Consider the following 17,117-nt stretch of genomic DNA (forward strand, 5'->3'; position numbering starts at 1 on the left):
TTGGCGTTTGATTGTCCCTCTAGTAGGCTGTGATTTTAATTGTAAAAGTGACAGTTTGTTTGGCATGTTTCAAATAATTCAAGTTAATAATTAGTGAGGTAAGTGGTGAATTAATTAAAATTGGTGTTTAAATATCGATTAGATGCGAGTCTCTCGTTTAAAATATGTAATTCTTGCCTACCACACCGTCCGCTGCGCGTGCCCAATCGGCGACGATGAAAAACACAAAACGATCGGTAAACAATCGAAAGGCGTGACTTTGACAACTGACAGCATGGAAGTAGGACCCTTGACTTCGGAGCCAACTTGGCAGCAACTCCAAGATTATTACAACAAAAATTCGTCAAAGTTGGTCATCAAGGACCTCTTCGCGCAGGACCCGAACCGGTTTAGCAATTTCAGGTGAGTGTCAATCGCGTTTCATTGAAAAATCTCGGGGAAATTGGGAAAAACCGGGTGACCTCTAAGTGACCTTGCACTGGAATTTGTTTTCCCAGTTGTAATCAGTGATTTTTAGCTTGAAACTGAAGACGCCCAACGATGGAGACATCCTCGTCGATTATTCGAAAAACCGCGTCAATTCCGAGGTGCTCAAATTGTTGTTTTCGTTGGCGCGGGCCCGCAAGGTCGAGGAAGCACGCGATGCGATGTTTTCCGGGCAGAAAATTAACTTCACGGAGGACAGGGCCGTACTCCACACGGCTTTACGCAATCGGTCCAATAAGGAGATTCTGGTTGATGGGAAAAATGTCATGCCTGAGGTGAATGCCGTGCTTGAGCACATGAAGCAGTTCACGAATTCGGTCCTCAGTGGGCAATGGAAAGGGTAATAATAATAACACAAGGCGACAAAAAAAATGTCATGTCGTGACAACTTGACAAATTATATATCATTTTGTTCGTCTCAGTGAGACTAATCAAATGCACTAAAAAAAAAATTTAAAGTCCTCACACTTTGAACTAAATAATTTTTTTTTAATTTAAATGAATTTAAAATACTTTAACTTTAAAAATCATTATTCAATAACTATTAGGCTGATTTCCTTCAAATAAAGACCATTCTAAAGGGATGGCCTTGCCCTTTAGAATGATATGAAATTTGAATTTGAATATTGGCAAACTTTTCTTCAAACAGTGTTCGAAGAAGTTCGAAGTAAATCGAAATGATCTAAGAAAAACCCTACGAGTAATTTTTTTTTCATCATTACCATCGTGTAAAGCATCTCTTTATTAGTTTTAATCCAAATTTTCAAAAGAATATACCGAGTAGTTTTCAAGATATGATTTTTTGAAGTTAAGATTTGCTAATCAAGCATTGCTCCATATAGGAGAAATGATCAGTGGTCATTTTTAGAACAAAAAAACTCTTAGTTTGCTTTAATTAGTACGCAGGTACTCTTTGTTTGTTTTAAGTAAAGAAACAGTTTTTGTTTATTCTAATTAGAACAAAGTAAGTGCAGTTGACCATTTTTAAGCAAAAGAAGAGTCTTAAAACAAATACTTTTATAAAAATGCAATTTTAAGTAAGTTTAACATGCATTTCTCCTATATGGCGCAATGCTTGATTAGTAAACCTCAACTTCAAAAAATCATATCTTAAAAACTACTCGGTATATTATTTTAAAAATTTCTTCTTACTTCTTGCTTCTTAATTCTTACTAATAAAAAGATGCTCTACATGATAGTGACAAAGAAAAAAAAATTACTCGTAGGGTTTTTCTTAGATTACTTCGATTTACTTCGAACTTCTTCGAACACTGTTCGAAGAAAAATTTGCCAATATTCAATTTCAAATTGCATATCATTTTAAAGGCCAAGTCCATCCCTTTAGAATGGTCTTCATTTGAAGGAAATCGGCATAATAGTTATTGAGTAATGATTTTTTAAAGTTAAAGTATTTTAAATTCATTTAAATTAGAAAAAATTATTTAGTTCAAACTGTGTGGACTTTTTGAAATTTATTTTAGTGCATTTGATTTGTCTCACTGAGACGAACAAAATGATATAAAATTTGTCAAGTTGTCACGACATGACTTTTTTTTTTGTCGCCTTATGTAATTAGTAATTTGGTAATTTATTCTATTTGGTTATTTTCAGCTACACTGGCAAGCCTATCACCGACGTGGTGAACATCGGCATCGGGGGCTCCGACTTGGGCCCCCTGATGGTGACCGAAGCCCTGAAGGGCTACGGCCGCGGTCTGCGAATGCATTTCGTGTCGAACATCGACGGTACACATTTAGCCGAAGTTTTGAAAAAAATCGACGCCGAATCGGTTCTCTTTATCATCGCTTCGAAAACATTCACGACTCAAGAGACAATAACCAATGCGACTTCGGCTAAACAGTGGTTTTTAACCCATGCTAAAGATGTAACTAGATTGTAGAGTAACTCGATTTTTTTTGACGCTCTCGATTTGTAGCCTGCTGCCGTTGCGAAACATTTCGTCGCTTTGAGCACGAATGGACCAAAAGTGAAGGAATTTGGTATTGATACTGCCAATATGTTTGAGTTTTGGGATTGGGTCGGGGGGAGGTACTCGTTGTGGTCCGCGATTGGGCTTAGTATTTCGCTGGCGATTGGGTTTGAGAATTTCCTCCAGTTACTGGAAGGGGCGCATTATATGGACAATCACTTCAGGTCGGCGCCCTTGGAGCAAAATGTAAGTATCGGTAAAGGATAATCTTTGCTAACTGTAAACTAAAAATAATGTCGAGAATTGAATAATAAAAAAAATAAATGTTTTGGATTGGTTTTAAAGATTGAGAAAAGTAAAAAAAAACAAATCAAATAAATAGTCGTTCTTGTTGAATGGTGTATTTTGATTTCAAAGAATGTAATACGAAAAAGGGAATCATTAAAAAAACTACGATGGTATAAAATAAAACTGTATTCCTTAAAAATTCTATCAAAATCCAAGAAACAGTAAATTGCGAATAAGCAAAGTCTTAAATTTAAAGGTTTTGAAAAAGAACAAATTTTATCTCAAAGTCCAGCAATCAAACGAAGAATAAAGTAAAGAAGAAAAACATTAAATTGTGACTTTTATTGTTTTTTCTCATTTTTTGAAGTTAATTTCAAGACTTTAAAATTTATGTAAACGAATTTGATGAAAAGAAAAAACTTTGAGAATGAGAAAGTTCAAGATTTTGGAACAGTGCTACTATAAAGTTTAGTATTTTGAGAAACGAGTTGGGATTTCAAAAAAAAACCTTAAAGATAATGTAGGGTCTCAGGAGAAACGTTTTGAGTACCTAAGGAGAAAAAAGAAGATAAAACAATTATTGAAATTATTGAGTTTTTAGGAAAGTTAAGAAAAATCTTGACAAAGAAATTTTATAAGCAGTTTTAAGATTTTGCAAGATAGTTGAGACCCAGAATCTTAACCTAATCAATGCAAATTTAAGTCAGTTTAAATTTTGAAAGAAAAAAAACTGAATTTCACGACTTTGGAAAATTGAAGCAAGAGCTAAAACTGAAAATCTTGTAAACGGAGAACTTTGAAGCAATGAGAAAATTCTAGATTTTGGAACAGTGAAATAAGTGAAGTTTGAGATTTTGAACACTAGGATCTTAAGAAAATTCAAAATTTTGAGAAGCGAAGAAAAGAAGACAATGTAAGGTCTCAAAAGAAACATTAAAATCTTGTCAAATGGTAGTAGCTAAGAACAAGTAGTTTTGAAATTTAGAAAAATATTCCGCATACGAAAAAAAAGGAGATAAAACAACTATTAAAAATATGAGTTTGTTGAGTTTTTTAGGAAAATTAAAAAATTTTGCTCAAGAAGTTAAAATCTTGATGTGGTCAAATTAAAATCTTGCAAAGAAATCTATATTCTTTATAAACAATTTTAAGATTTTTGCAAGATACACCTGAGTCAATCAATGCAAATTTTACAAAACATGTAGAAAAAAAACTGAAAAATCTTGAAAACGGTGTTAAGGGATACACTGAGACAATGAGAAAATTCAAGATTTGAGATTTTGAACACTAGGATTTTGAGAAACGAGTTGGGATTAAAATTAAATCTTCCGCATCCGCTTGCGCCCCGATTCCACAATGTGCCCCTTTCTCAGCTCCATCAAAATATCCGAGGTGTCAACTGCCATGTCCAAAGCTTTGGCAATCTCCTTAATCGCCATCAACTTATTCAACGCAGTTTTCTCCAAATTGTCAGCAATCTCGGGATGTGTGGACACCACATACCAGAAATCTCTCTTATCCAAATAAAACACTTCTGTAATTTCGATCGCGGTGACTCCGGCGACATAGTGCTCTTGTGTCATGATGTAAATTTCCCCAAAATGGTGTCCATCTTCGAGATGAAACACTTCTTTGCCATTTGGCAGAAACACCGACACTGTTCCATACGAAATAAAGTAGACGTTATCGTGAACGGCATCTTGTTTAACAATCTCATCATTAGGTAGGAAAATCTCGTGTTTGAGTAAGGCGACAAGCGCTCCAATGACCTCTTTTGGGGCCCCTTGAAACAGTTTGACTTTATTTATCAAATTGCGGCAACTGTACAAAAGGATTTCGTATCGGAGATGTTCGGAGAGAGAGTTGAGGATGAGATGCTCCATGAAGAACTGCTTCTGGTAGCGGTACTCGTAGTACATCAAGAGGCGTTTTCGCAAAACTAGAGGGAGTTTTTTCGTGACCATATATTCGTTGAGTTGGTAGATGAGTTCTTCGTATTTGGTTTCCGATACGTTTATTGTCCCGAAGAGTTGGAGGATGATGGCGATGACGTAGATGTGACAGGCAATTCCGCAGATGAGAATCAAGGCGAGGATGAGTTGTTCAAGGGGGTTACTGGTGACTATGTTGCCTTTACCAGCGCCGAAGAAGTGACATACGGTGCAGAGAAGACACTCGACGTAGAGGCTGTCAAGGGGTCGGTGGGTACCGAGAGTTGATTTGAGGACGTAGGAGTCGGAAAGGGGGTAATTTAGAAAGTAGCTTATGGCGGGGAGGATGTAAAGGACACAAGTGAACCAATGAATGACCAACATCATCATTATAGCAATTGTGATGCATTTGATGAAGGACTCGCGGACGTTGAAGTAGTGTAGAGTGTTGTTGAGGTACTCCAACATGGAATGAATCCGGACGAAGCGTATGGCGTAGATTGGAGGGATCTGAAGCCAGATGTGGAAGTACTCCGGAATCTGGAACAAGTCCTCCAAGTACTCAATATCAGTGATAAAGTACACAATTCCGTAAAGCACCGGAATAAAATCGTAGAGGAAGTACGTGTTGAGGTACTGTCTAGATACCCGTTGCGGGTCAAGTACTATCTCTTTGGTGCGATGTACCATAAACCCCACAAAAAATTGGATGATTATATCTATAAGGAAAACACAATTTATGATCATTTGGAACAATTCGTGAGCTTCCAACTCTTTGTGTTCATCATGTTCGGTCGCATTGAGGAAATGGGAGAGAAAAGCATTGAAAAGTGGGTCGGTAACAAACGCGATTATCCATAAAACGCAAATAAACATTTGTCGATAAATTGCCAATTTGCTCAAAGGATGAATGACCATTTTGAGTTTCTTGTTGCGGAGTTGGCGTCGACGTTCCTTGAACAGGGCCAGATTGCTCCTGAAGTATAATTTGCATTCGGGATTGGAGCGACTGGCGACTGTCCATTTTCGAAGATTATTGAAACATTTCTTGTACGCGGGGGCGAAAGGGGCCACACCCGGGAGTTCGCGTTCGAGTACTAACCGATCGAGTTTGCACACATGACGAGTGATGAAACTGATTCTCCCGCCGGCGGTGTGCTTATGTGGCATTTTTGACACTGACAGTGTTTTGGTTTTGTTTCAGGCTCCCGTGATTTTGGCCCTTTTGGGTGTGTGGTACCACAATTTCTACGGCGCGGAAACGCACGCTCTCTTGCCCTATGATCAGTATTTGCACCGTTTTGCCGCTTATTTCCAACAGGGGGACATGGAGAGCAATGGCAAATATGTGACTCGTAGTGGCCGAACGGTGAACTACAGTACAGGCCCCATCGTGTGGGGCGAACCGGGGACCAATGGCCAGCACGCCTTCTACCAGTTAATTCATCAAGGGACGAGAGTTATCCCCGCCGATTTCATAGCTCCGGTCCAAACGCTCAACCCCATCAATAATGGACTGCATCATAAAATATTGCTGGCGAATTTCTTGGCCCAAACGGAGGCACTCATGATGGGGAAGACGGGGGAGCAAGCGCGAGCCGAGTTGCAGAAACAGGGGCTGCAGGGGGCGGCGCTTGAGAAGATACTCCCGCATAAGATTTTCGAAGGGAATAGGCCGACTAATAGTATCATGGTGAAAAAAATCACACCGTTTACTCTAGGAGCGCTCATTGCTATGTATGAGCACAAAATCTTCACTCAGGGAATCATCTGGAATATTAATTCCTTCGACCAATGGGGGGTGGAGTTGGGGAAACAGTTGGCTAAGGCGATCGAGCCCGAGTTGCAAGACAATAAAGCGGTGTCGTCGCATGATTCCTCCACCAATGGACTCATTAACTTCATCAAAGCCAATCATTAAGGGGAGTCTTATGATGTATCATGTCTCTATGTTAGGTGTTAGGGAAATTAATATATTGTATGTTTTTATTAATAAATGAGAGATTAGACAATTGGACTTTTTTTGTTACATCACTTGATTTATCTATCAAGGTCGCAATGGAATTTTTCCATGTTTTTCAATAATTCATTTTGATTGTTTCTGTGGCCTCATTTCAGTGAACTTAACCTCAAATCTTTTTCAGTTTTCAGTTTCTTATAGAAACTCAATTGGGCTAATAATTTGTGTAATTGTAGAGTTCTTTAAATTGTTTTCAATGTCACCCATTTTGTAGCTAGTCACTCTTATCAAGTTGTTTGCTTTAGACTTATTTATACTTTGTCGGCAATATAATAACCTGTTGATGAATAAAGTCTTAATTTTTGTGTCCTTCCTCCCAGCTATATCTGTTTAAGGTAGGAACACGTAATACTTGCAATAAAAATCCCATTTGTGTTGCTGCAATGTTCACCTATTTTATAACAGGATGTGCATGTTTGTAATTACTAATTACATACTGGTTTTCTATTTTTATCGATTGCTTGGCCTTTTTGATATTAACAATTATGTTCACTGCATTCAAGGTTTAGCGTTCCAACAATCATCACCACTGAACTAAAACTAACTCTGGAAAAATGCTTCATCTTTTTTTAACTCTGTGGCGCATTTCAAATTTTGGAATGATTTTGTCTCCTTGTTTGTTGTAGCGCAAATATTTCATAAGTATTTTGTTCTGCTTTGTTCGTGTGTAAAATATCCAGCAAGTTGAAAACAAGCGACGTAATGAATGGCCTGCGATAATCTTTTTACATAAATTTTGTAGCAAAATTACCCAGCAAGCAGCAACACTATTATCAATTTACACCGAGATAGCTTAGATTTATTTGCGTGATTTATACCAAAGATTTCATTCACCTTTTTTACGACCTTTTTGTAAGAAATTGTAAAATTTAGCAACGAAGTAAATTGAAAAAAATGTATAAACAATATTAATAAAGTAATAAACGCTAAGGTTTATCAGTTGCTGTAGTAGCCAATCTGTGTTCTATTTTTTCAAATTTTTTGTTCACAGAAAGGTAAAAAGTTTCTTTCTATATCAGTACAGTAAATTATTATTTTTCAATTACAACATTATTGGCTGTATTTTGTATCGTAATATGTGTATATTACAATTGTAAGGTTGTTAAAACATTATTAAAGTATTATTATTTCACCTATTTTTTTTATGAAAGTTATAAAAATTTACGGTACCTACTTAAATAGTCGTATTTTAATAAAATTATTAGCACAATATTGTAGGTTACTATTTAGAAAACTTTTTATTTAGAAATCTGTCCATCTTTTTACACTTTTCTTGAAAATTACAGATTTAATTAAACTTCATTTTCAAGAGACAAAAATTTGAAACTTTTTTTTTAATAGAAAAATATCAAAACCATTTTTTTTATTTCTTTATTAAAATTTTGAATTTGTGAATGAAAAAATTTAAAAAGAGAAAAATACATAAAAAAACCGTGTGTGCAACAAGATTAAGATTTTTTTCAAAATTATTGCACGAACAAAAAAAATATAGGACCAAGCGTGTTTTTTTTGTAATTTGTCTTTAGAAAAAAAATAATAAAAATTAAAGTGCTTTAAAACTTGAAATCATGTTTTGGGAATAAAATTTTGTTTTGTTTTCGCGTGATGCGATTTTTTCAAAATGGCAACTTATATGAATTTTTTTTCGATAAAAATCAGATTAAATGTAGACAGTTCTAATTTTTAGATCATATTGTTTCTAAAAAAAGGTTTTATAATGGGTTGGCATTTAGAAAATTCAAAATTTTGCAAATTCAAAACAAAAGAAGATTTCGAAAATTTTTATTTTTGAAAAGACGTTACATTCCTTTATAATTAATTATTCATTAATTAGTTTTTTCAAAAATAGATATGTAGTTCAAGCACAAAAAACGTTTCGTTCCATATTTTTTATTTGTTCATCTGGTATATTATACCTACCGAAAACCATTACAAAAAATATTTGTACCAATGAAATATTAACGAAAACTTATAAAATAACATTTTTGAGGCATTTTTTGACTCAAATTTTGAATTTGTAAATATAGAAATGGAAAAAGAAGAGAAAAAGAACATTAAAAAAGTATGTGTGTCGAAATCTTTTTTTAAATTATTGCACAAACAGTGCAAAATATTTATTTTTGTTACCAATTCCGTAATTATCCGATGTCAAGGTCTTCTAAATATTCCATAAAATGATAAACAAATTGTCTATTTCAAATTTATCTTATCCCTGATTTAATTTAATTATTTAAAAAACCCGAAATGTTTATTACTTTTATTGTTTTTTAATAACGTTTTCCACTTTTCATTGGAACATATTTAAATTTTATTGTAGTTAAATAATCGTAGACCATGAGTGAAAGCAAGGAAAAATTCAAATTTGCCATCGATAGAGGTGGTACTTTCACGGACGTTTTTGCAAAATGTCCTGGAGGTAAAATACGAGTCCTTAAACTCTTATCTGAAGACCCTCAGCATTACAAGGACGCTCCGACTGAAGGAATTCGCAGGATATTACAAGAGGTGAGTAATCGCAAAACTTGTAGCAATAATTTTCCCATAAATAAGAAAAAAATCAAAAATAGGAGCAAATTGTTTATTCCAGGAAACTGGTAACGCTTTGGATAGCGACGGCAACGTTGACAGTACTCTAATCGAATGGATTCGAATGGGTACCACTGTCGCTACCAACGCTTTACTAGAGCGCAAAGGCGAAAGAATAGCTTTTGTAACCAATGAGGGTTTCAAAGACATTCTTTTGATCGGTAACCAAGCTCGACCAAAAATTTTTGAACTAGTAAGTAGCCACAATTTCTAGTACCCCCAAAACACTAAACCACTTCTAGAACATTAAACGACGCGAAGTCTTGTATTCTGAAACTGTAGAAATAGACTGTAGAGTGGTACCACTTCTGAAAGGCCGTTGCGAATTAGGAGACTCAGTTTTGAGGAAGTGGCGGGTTGTGGAAACCCCCACCGGGGAAAGATTTTACATAACTCGCGAACTCAACAAAGACGAGGTTTACAATAAGTTGAAAGCGATTAAAGATAAAGGGATTAATAGTATTTCGGTGGCGTTGGCTCACAGTTACACTTATCACGACCATGAGATTGAAATCGGCAAAATTGCGGAAAAAATCGGCTTCCAACACGTGTCCCTCTCCCATCAGATCATCCCAATGGTACGGATTGTACCTCGCGGGTTCACTTGCTCAGCCGATGCTTATCTCACCCCTCACGTCAAACGCTACGTCGCGGGGTTCTCCCATGGGTTCAAAAATAACCTACAAGGTACTCGGGTACTGTTCATGCAAAGTGACGGTGGTTTGACCCCAATGCACCATTTTAACGGTGCTAGGGCCATTTTGTCGGGGCCAGCAGGGGGCGTGGTTGGCTATGCGGTCACCACGTGGCAGAAAGAGACCCATTTGCCAGTCATTGGGTTCGATATGGGTGGTACCTCGACTGACGTATCCCGATTTGCTGGTAACTTTGAACATGTTTACGAGAGTACCACTGCTGGTGTTACGATCCAAGCACCGCAACTTGACGTCAATACTGTGGCTGCTGGGGGTGGTTCCATGCTGTTTTTCAGGTCGGGGATGTTTGTGGTGGGGCCTGAGTCGGCTGGGGCGCACCCAGGCCCTGTGTGTTACAAAAAAGGGGGCCCTTTGACGGTAACCGACGCCAATTTGGCCCTAGGCCGACTTCTGCCTGACTATTTTCCGAAAATATTTGGCCCGAATGAAGACTCAGCTTTGGATAAAGTGGCAACAATTGAAAAATTTCAAAGTCTGACGAATGAAATTAACGATTTTTTGAACCGGGAGACTTTGATGACCATGGAAGAGGTAGCGATGGGTTTTATTAAAGTCGCTAATGAGAGTATGTGTCGCCCAATTCGGGCTTTGACCCAAGCCAAGGGCTACGATACCGCTCGCCATGCCCTTGCCTGTTTTGGCGGGGCTGGTGGGCAACATGCCTGCGCAATTGCCCGGTCTTTGGGCATGACGACGGTGTTTGTGCACAAATATGCCGGGATTTTGTCGGCTTATGGCATGGCGTTGGCAGATGTGGTTAACGAAGCGCAGGAACCCTGCGCCAAAGTCTACAATGATCTCAGTTTTGGGTACTTCGACGAACGGTTTGATGCCTTGGAGGAGCAGTGCCGGAAGGAGTTGAGGAAGCAAGGCTTCAGTGACGAGAATATCGAATTGAAGCCTTTTTTGCATATGAGGTATGATGGTACCGATTGTGCGTTGATGTGTAGCCCAGAACCGGGGAAATCCGGTACCAAACGTGGCGATTTCATGAGTGCCTTCTTGGAGCGGTACCAAGCCGAGTTTGGGTTCGTGATCCACAAGAGGAATGTTATAGTTGACGATATAAGAGTGAGAGGGATTGGGAAGAGTGATCTCATTGAGGAAGTACCAATTGAGGTTGCCAAAGACGATCCAAAATGTGAACAAACGACTCAGGTTTATTTTGAAACTGGGTTCCACGAGACAGGAGTTTACCTTCTGAAAAATCTGAAATCCGGGCATGTTATTAAAGGACCGGCGATTATAATGGACAATTTGAGTACCATTTTGATCGAACCCGACTGTACTGGTACTGTAACCAAATTTGGGGACGTTAAAATCACCATTGGTTCCGGTCATGTGAAGGAAATCGGGCCTGAGCTAGACTCGATTCAGCTCAGTATTTTCAGCCACCGGTTTATGAGCATCGCTGAGCAGATGGGGAGGTACAGTTGAACAAAGTGAAAATGACGCCTCAATAAACCAACCCCTGCTGTAGATGCCGACCTTTCTAACCACAAGCAAAATTATAATTTAATTTAAACTAATTAACATTGACAAATTTCAAGTTAAATAAATATGTAATTTTTTTTATTCACAATCACTAATGTAATATGTCGATTACTAACCTTTTTAAGCTTGGGAAACATGTCATTATTTCTCATGAAGAGGAATAAATGTTACTCCTCTTGGGTGGTAATATGCAGGATTGCCAACGTTAAAATTACGAAAATACCGGAAATTTTTTCTTTTAAATTGTCAAGTTACGCATAATATTTCACTAAATTAGTATTCAATTGGTTTTGTAGCAGTTTCTCTTAATTCTAGGGGAGTACATTGCTCCATTTCGACGACTTTAAATCAGATTTACACATTATTTCAATATTTTCTTTGACATTTCTGAAATGTCAAAAATCAAACGTCATTTGGATGGCCTACCACGTTTGGACCTTAACTTTGTTAGAATTTTATTTTACTCAAATTTTTGACTAAAAATAATGTGATTGTGAATAAAATAACATACAAACCTCGGTGGTAATGGCATTACCCTTTGTGCTTTATCCGATCTCGAGGCTAGCGCATTTCGATCGTATAGGTAAGCACTCGGGGTAATGCCATATTTACCACCTCGCTTGTAATGTACTATTAATGAAAAATTTAACAAACCATTTCTTGAAGAAAATTATGCATTAATAATGACATTGACGAGAAAGCAAATCATTATTAACTTAAACATTTTTTTAACTGTTTTTTCAAAATAAAATTTATTAACATAATCTTTGTACCAAATAGGCCTTCTCTATTTTTAACCAATAAATTAAACCATTGTTTATCTATTTGCGGAAAGATTTAATTCCCCGTGTCCGTTTACCGCGAGTGGTTTAATTTTTTGAACAAATAAATAGGTTTAATTCGCTTGTTTTATATCTACATAATTTTATTAAATTGTGTGTAAATTGTTTCTTTGGAACATAAAGAGAGTTTAAGAAACTACGAATTTCAGTTGCAAGGAAATTTAATTGATATGGTGACTAGTGTTCATTTCTTTGTAATAATAATAAACAACTCGGAAGTGTGAGTGACCTAATTTCATTTTGGAAAACAGTTTATCAAAAAAATGTAGGAGTATTAATAATAAATGAGTTTTAGTCAATTTCATCTTATTAATTCATAATTTTCTCTAAGAAATTTGTTAAATTGTTTAAAAACTAAACATTTTCATTTAATTTAAAAGTAATACAATTATCAAGAAATAAGTATTGTAATTGTAGCAGAACTAAAAAAAAAATAATAATTTTGCGTTTTTTTTCTGGTTAAATTAAATAAATAATTTTGATTCGTTTTTAATGGTAATTACAAAACTAACAGAAAACTTAGGGCCGGTTTACAGAACGTGTTAATCGCAATTAAATTTTTAATTTAATTTGACATTTGATTCGAATTAGTTTCATTCAGAATTAAATTTTAATTTCGCTTTTTGCTCAAAGAATTAAACCACTCGGTAAATGCACACGTGGAATTAAATTAAATACACAATCGTTTAATTCATTTGTTGTTTTACAGAAAATCAAGTTTAAAGTAGAGAAAGCCTATTTCGTACAAAAATTATATAAATTAATTTTATTTTGAAAAAATAAAAAAATTATTAAGTTTGCTTTTTCGTCAATGTCATTATTAATGCATAATTTTCTTTAAGAAATGGTTTGTTAAATTTTTCATTAAAAAAACTCAACATTTTCATTTAATTAACTTGACGTTTGTCGGGTCGTTATCTACAGCAGGGGCTGGTTTATTGAGGCGTCATTTTCACTTTGTTCGACTGTACCATTCGAGTACCAACGCGAAAACTGATAATTTTTTGCAGAATTTTGCAGCGTACTTCAATCTCGACTAATATTAAGGAGCGTTTGGACTTCTCGTGTGCTTTGTTCGGCCCTGATGGGGGTTTGGTCTCCAACGCCCCTCACATCCCAGTCCATCTGGGGGCCATGCAAGAGGCCGTTCAGTACCAGATGAAAACCAGACAAAAATTTAGCGAGGGTGAGGTGATTTTGTCCAACCACCCTGCTGCTGGGGGCTCGCATTTGCCCGACTTGACCGTAATCACCCCCGTTTTCCACAAGTGGGTACCAAAATTCGTAGTTTTCGTGTTTTAATGCAATTTCAGGGGGCAGCCTGACCCAATCTTCTTTGTGGCGAGTCGGGGACACCATGCCGACATCGGTGGAATCACCCCCGGGTCAATGCCGCCCCATTCCACCACTTTGAGCCAAGAAGGGGCGGCTTTCAAGTCGTTTATCTTGGTGGAAAATGGGCGATTCCTCGAAGACGAGGTCATTGCCGCGTTCACTAAAGCCGGTGGTCGCAATTTGAGTGACAACATCTCGGATTTGAGGGCCCAAGTCGCTGCGAATAAAAAGGGCATTGCGTTGGTGGGGGAGTTGATCGAGCAGTATGGTTTGAGGGTGGTGCAAGCCTACATGGACCACATCCAGAGGAATGCCGAGGTGGCGGTGCGCGACATGTTGAAGCAAGTGGCTAAGGATACGTTCGAGAGGACGGGGAGGACTGTTCTGGAAGCGGAGGAGCACATGGATGATGGGTCCCCAATTGTGCTTAAAGTGACGCTGGATCGGGAAAAGGGCTCCGCTTTTTGCGACTTCACGTGAGTTTTTCCAGACTGGTTGTGAGTTGTTGTTGATTGCAATCTCGAACAGGGGCACTGGACCGGAAGTTTGGGGTAACTGCAATGCGCCCAAAGCCATCACGCTCTCGGCCCTTATTTACTGCCTGCGCTGCATGGTCGGACACGACGTTCCGCTTAATCAGGTATGCATAGTGAGTCGCTAAGTTGAAAGATTCGAAAGTTCGACTAGACTCATTTTTATCTGAGATTATGTACCGGAAAATTCCGGAGCAATTGAATTTTACGGAAAGAGCAACCGGCGGTAAACAAGATGATTATTTGACGCGATTGCCGGGTCCTATTTTAAGTTTCTGCAAGTTATTTGAGGAGGAATTGCCTGAAATGTTTATTCTGTCTACAAAGTTATATCAGTTTAAATGCTATGATAAGGATTGCTTTACTCATTTAGTAGTGGTGGTGAAGAGTTGAGCACTATATTTTTTCTACGGTTACGTAAGTCGGAAAAATGCAATTGTGGAAGATCATTGTTTTTATAATTTTTTAAAGAAATTTATTAATCAAAAAGCCAAATTTGCTTTATATTAACAAGCGTATAGTGATTGACTGGAGTTAAAATTGTATATTACCAACCGGAGTGGAAAGTGTTTCATTTCTGTCGCAAGCGTCTCAGTAAATTTTCTAATCTCTAGACAGAAGGCAGAAGGGCAGTAATAGAGGTAGGTATCCTAGTAGCACATTTATACAGGCTGGTCCAAAGGTCTGGAAACGATTTTATTTTGGCGAAACTATCAATTTTTTTTGGCAAATAAATTTATAGGTGTGCAATGGCTATAAAAATTTGAATATTAATTTATTGTTTATACTTACGAAATAAACATAGTAACAATTTTTTTAAAATGGAAACCTATCACAATTTTTTTTAGACGAGATGTGCAAAAAATTTTTTTGTAAACCTCACACTTTTTTTGTTGTTTGACTTACAAAAATTAAAGATTTTTTTGAAGTAAACTACCAGTTTGGTTTTTTTTTTGGAAATAACTTAATAAAGATTTAAAGGTTGTAAAGGAGCGATGCCAAAATATTTTTTATTTTAATTAATTGTTTAAACTTTTGAGACTACCATATTAATAATTTTTTTCTTAAATAAAAACGGTTTTTTATTTATTGTTTTACAAAGATATGTTTATGCATTTTATAAATGTATAAAGATATTTATCGAAAATGTTACAATTTATGTTAAAAAAATTATAAACTTTATCTCTTGTCAAAACACTCAACTATGGGTTTTCTTATGGGCGCCATATTGGATTTTTGCATTTTTCAAAAGTTTTTCGATGTCTCACACGATATGATCAAATCTTACAACATGCTGATCAAAACTGGAAAAAAAGTTTTTTCGAAGAATTCTTTGGAACACCAACAAATTTGTTTCTCTGGGTCCCATGTTAAATATTGTCCAATGCTTTGTTGATTTTCTGGAGAAGATTTCTAGAAAACTTTTTGGAAACGCCTCCTGTAAAAATAAAAGAAATACAACATAAAATAAACATTATTAAACTTTTTCAATACAATACAAAAGTGAAGGTAATAAACTTTACATTGGCATGTAGCCAAAATGTTTACACAGTTTTAAATAAAATTTTTATACTTACATGATAAACAATAATAAAAAATTTCCTAGATCTGGAAAAACTAGTTAGAATTTGTCATGCATTATATTGCATAATATTTATACAGGGTGTTTACGGTATTGAGGTTGAAATTTAAATAAGATGATATTCACTGTAGAAGAAAACTAATACGCTATTTAAAACAAAAATTCACGTTGTGAAAAGAAATAATTCATTTTATATTATTTGTTTGAGAACTGCTGTTTCAGCTGCATTAATATCATTACCTTTTGTTTCACCGTAAATCATAATCACGACAACCAATTTATTTTTTTAATATTTTTTGCTATTCATGTTCATAAATTTGTAAAAAAATTAAGAAAAACGAATCAAACCTATTGGAAACCATTTCGCTGGAAGAGATTGAACAGAAGATCTTCGAATTTTGATAAAAAATAAAGCAAAAGCAAAAGCAAATCAAATGATGATAGTGTCAAAACTATGAAGTGAATTTATTTTTTCATTGTAATGGATACGATTTTTTATTTGTTGCAACAATACAATTTTATCTGTACAAGAAAATCATACCAGCGACCTTCAAACCGTGTACCAATATTTTGGAGTTAAATAACATTCTGAGTAATAACAATTATGTGAGCTTTTTGTTTGGGTTACAGTATTTCTGTATTCCTCTATTAGGGTAGGTTAATTTTCAACTCCAAGACTGTAAACACCCTGTATATTAAAAAACCGTTGCTATATACGCCAGAGATAACCATGGTTGGATAACCGTTATGAAAACTGAATCTATATCAGTTATATAACCTTTGCTATATATGACAGACATACCTGGTTATGCTTAGGTAACCGATATACAGGATGCGCCAGAACTCGCGCCCCAGAGAAAAATGTCATATAAGGTAAGATACCAGGAACATGGAAAAAATGTTAAAAAAATTTTATCTATAAAAATTTCGAAGTTATGAGGGTTTCAATTTTGCACTTTGACTCTATTTATTTCTGTTGGAAAAATAATTTTCCAAGTTTTTTTGCTATAGGCTATTAAAAAAGGAAATAAGGAAGCTGTATCCTAAATTGTAACTCTGTTCAATGTTATTTGTGGCTTTTATTGGAAAAAAAATTTGTCCCTTTACTAAATAATTGTAAAAAAACATATACAAAATCATCAGTATCATTAAATAGATATAAAAAAATGTCAAATGTCAAAAAATAAATGTCAACATTTTTTGACAGATAGAATTTTTTGAACATTTTTTTTATGTTCCTGGTATCTTACTTTGCTTGAAAATTTTCTCTGGGGCGCGAGTTCTGGCGCACCCTGTATAAGCTAAATCTAACATACGCCATATTGCATCACAAAGATAACGTTAGATATTTGTTATTTAACTTTTGTTATATAC

At 35.9% G+C, this 17,117-nt stretch overlaps 2 protein-coding genes across 2 annotated transcripts in view; both read left to right on the forward strand.

Moving 5' to 3' along the window:
• LOC123011881 (glucose-6-phosphate isomerase) lies at positions 1-6,647 on the forward strand. The gene is made up of 6 exons (XM_044409585.1): positions 1-98; positions 143-402; positions 518-826; positions 2,098-2,371; positions 2,423-2,662; positions 5,840-6,647. The coding sequence occupies exons 2-6, from the start codon at positions 143-145 to the stop codon at positions 6,554-6,556; spliced, it is 1,800 nt and encodes a 599-aa protein (XP_044265520.1). The 5' UTR covers positions 1-98; the 3' UTR covers positions 6,557-6,647.
• Positions 6,648-6,801: 154 nt separating this feature from the next.
• LOC123011880 (5-oxoprolinase) overlaps positions 6,802-17,117 on the forward strand; it is a 36,075-nt gene continuing 25,759 nt past the window's right edge. Inside the window, exons 1-7 of the mRNA XM_044409584.1 lie at positions 6,802-6,990; positions 8,973-9,160; positions 9,243-9,434; positions 9,484-11,384; positions 13,304-13,561; positions 13,607-14,104; positions 14,157-14,268. Of these exons, the coding sequence (XP_044265519.1) occupies positions 8,990-9,160; positions 9,243-9,434; positions 9,484-11,384; positions 13,304-13,561; positions 13,607-14,104; positions 14,157-14,268 (3,132 nt within the window). The 5' untranslated portion in view covers positions 6,802-6,990; positions 8,973-8,989. The remainder of the gene's footprint in view (positions 6,991-8,972; positions 9,161-9,242; positions 9,435-9,483; positions 11,385-13,303; positions 13,562-13,606; positions 14,105-14,156; positions 14,269-17,117) is intronic.

The sequence above is a fragment of the Tribolium madens genome, unplaced genomic scaffold (assembly GCF_015345945.1).
Source record: "Tribolium madens isolate multiple individuals breed KSU strain unplaced genomic scaffold, Tmad_KSU_1.1 Scaffold_91;HRSCAF=231;Tcas5.2_LG7, whole genome shotgun sequence".
NCBI lineage: Eukaryota > Metazoa > Arthropoda > Insecta > Coleoptera > Tenebrionidae > Tribolium > Tribolium madens.

Bases quoted from the DNA above. Each gene is read 5' to 3' on its own strand.
- LOC123011881 (XM_044409585.1), top strand. From the start codon at position 143: ATGCGAGTCTCTCGTTTAAAATATGTAATTCTTGCCTACCACACCGTC. The intron at 403-517 runs GTGAGTGTCAAT...AGTGATTTTTAG, and splicing joins AACCGGTTTAGCAATTTCAG to CTTGAAACTGAAGACGCCCA. The intron at 827-2,097 runs GTAATAATAATA...GGTTATTTTCAG, and splicing joins CTCAGTGGGCAATGGAAAGG to CTACACTGGCAAGCCTATCA.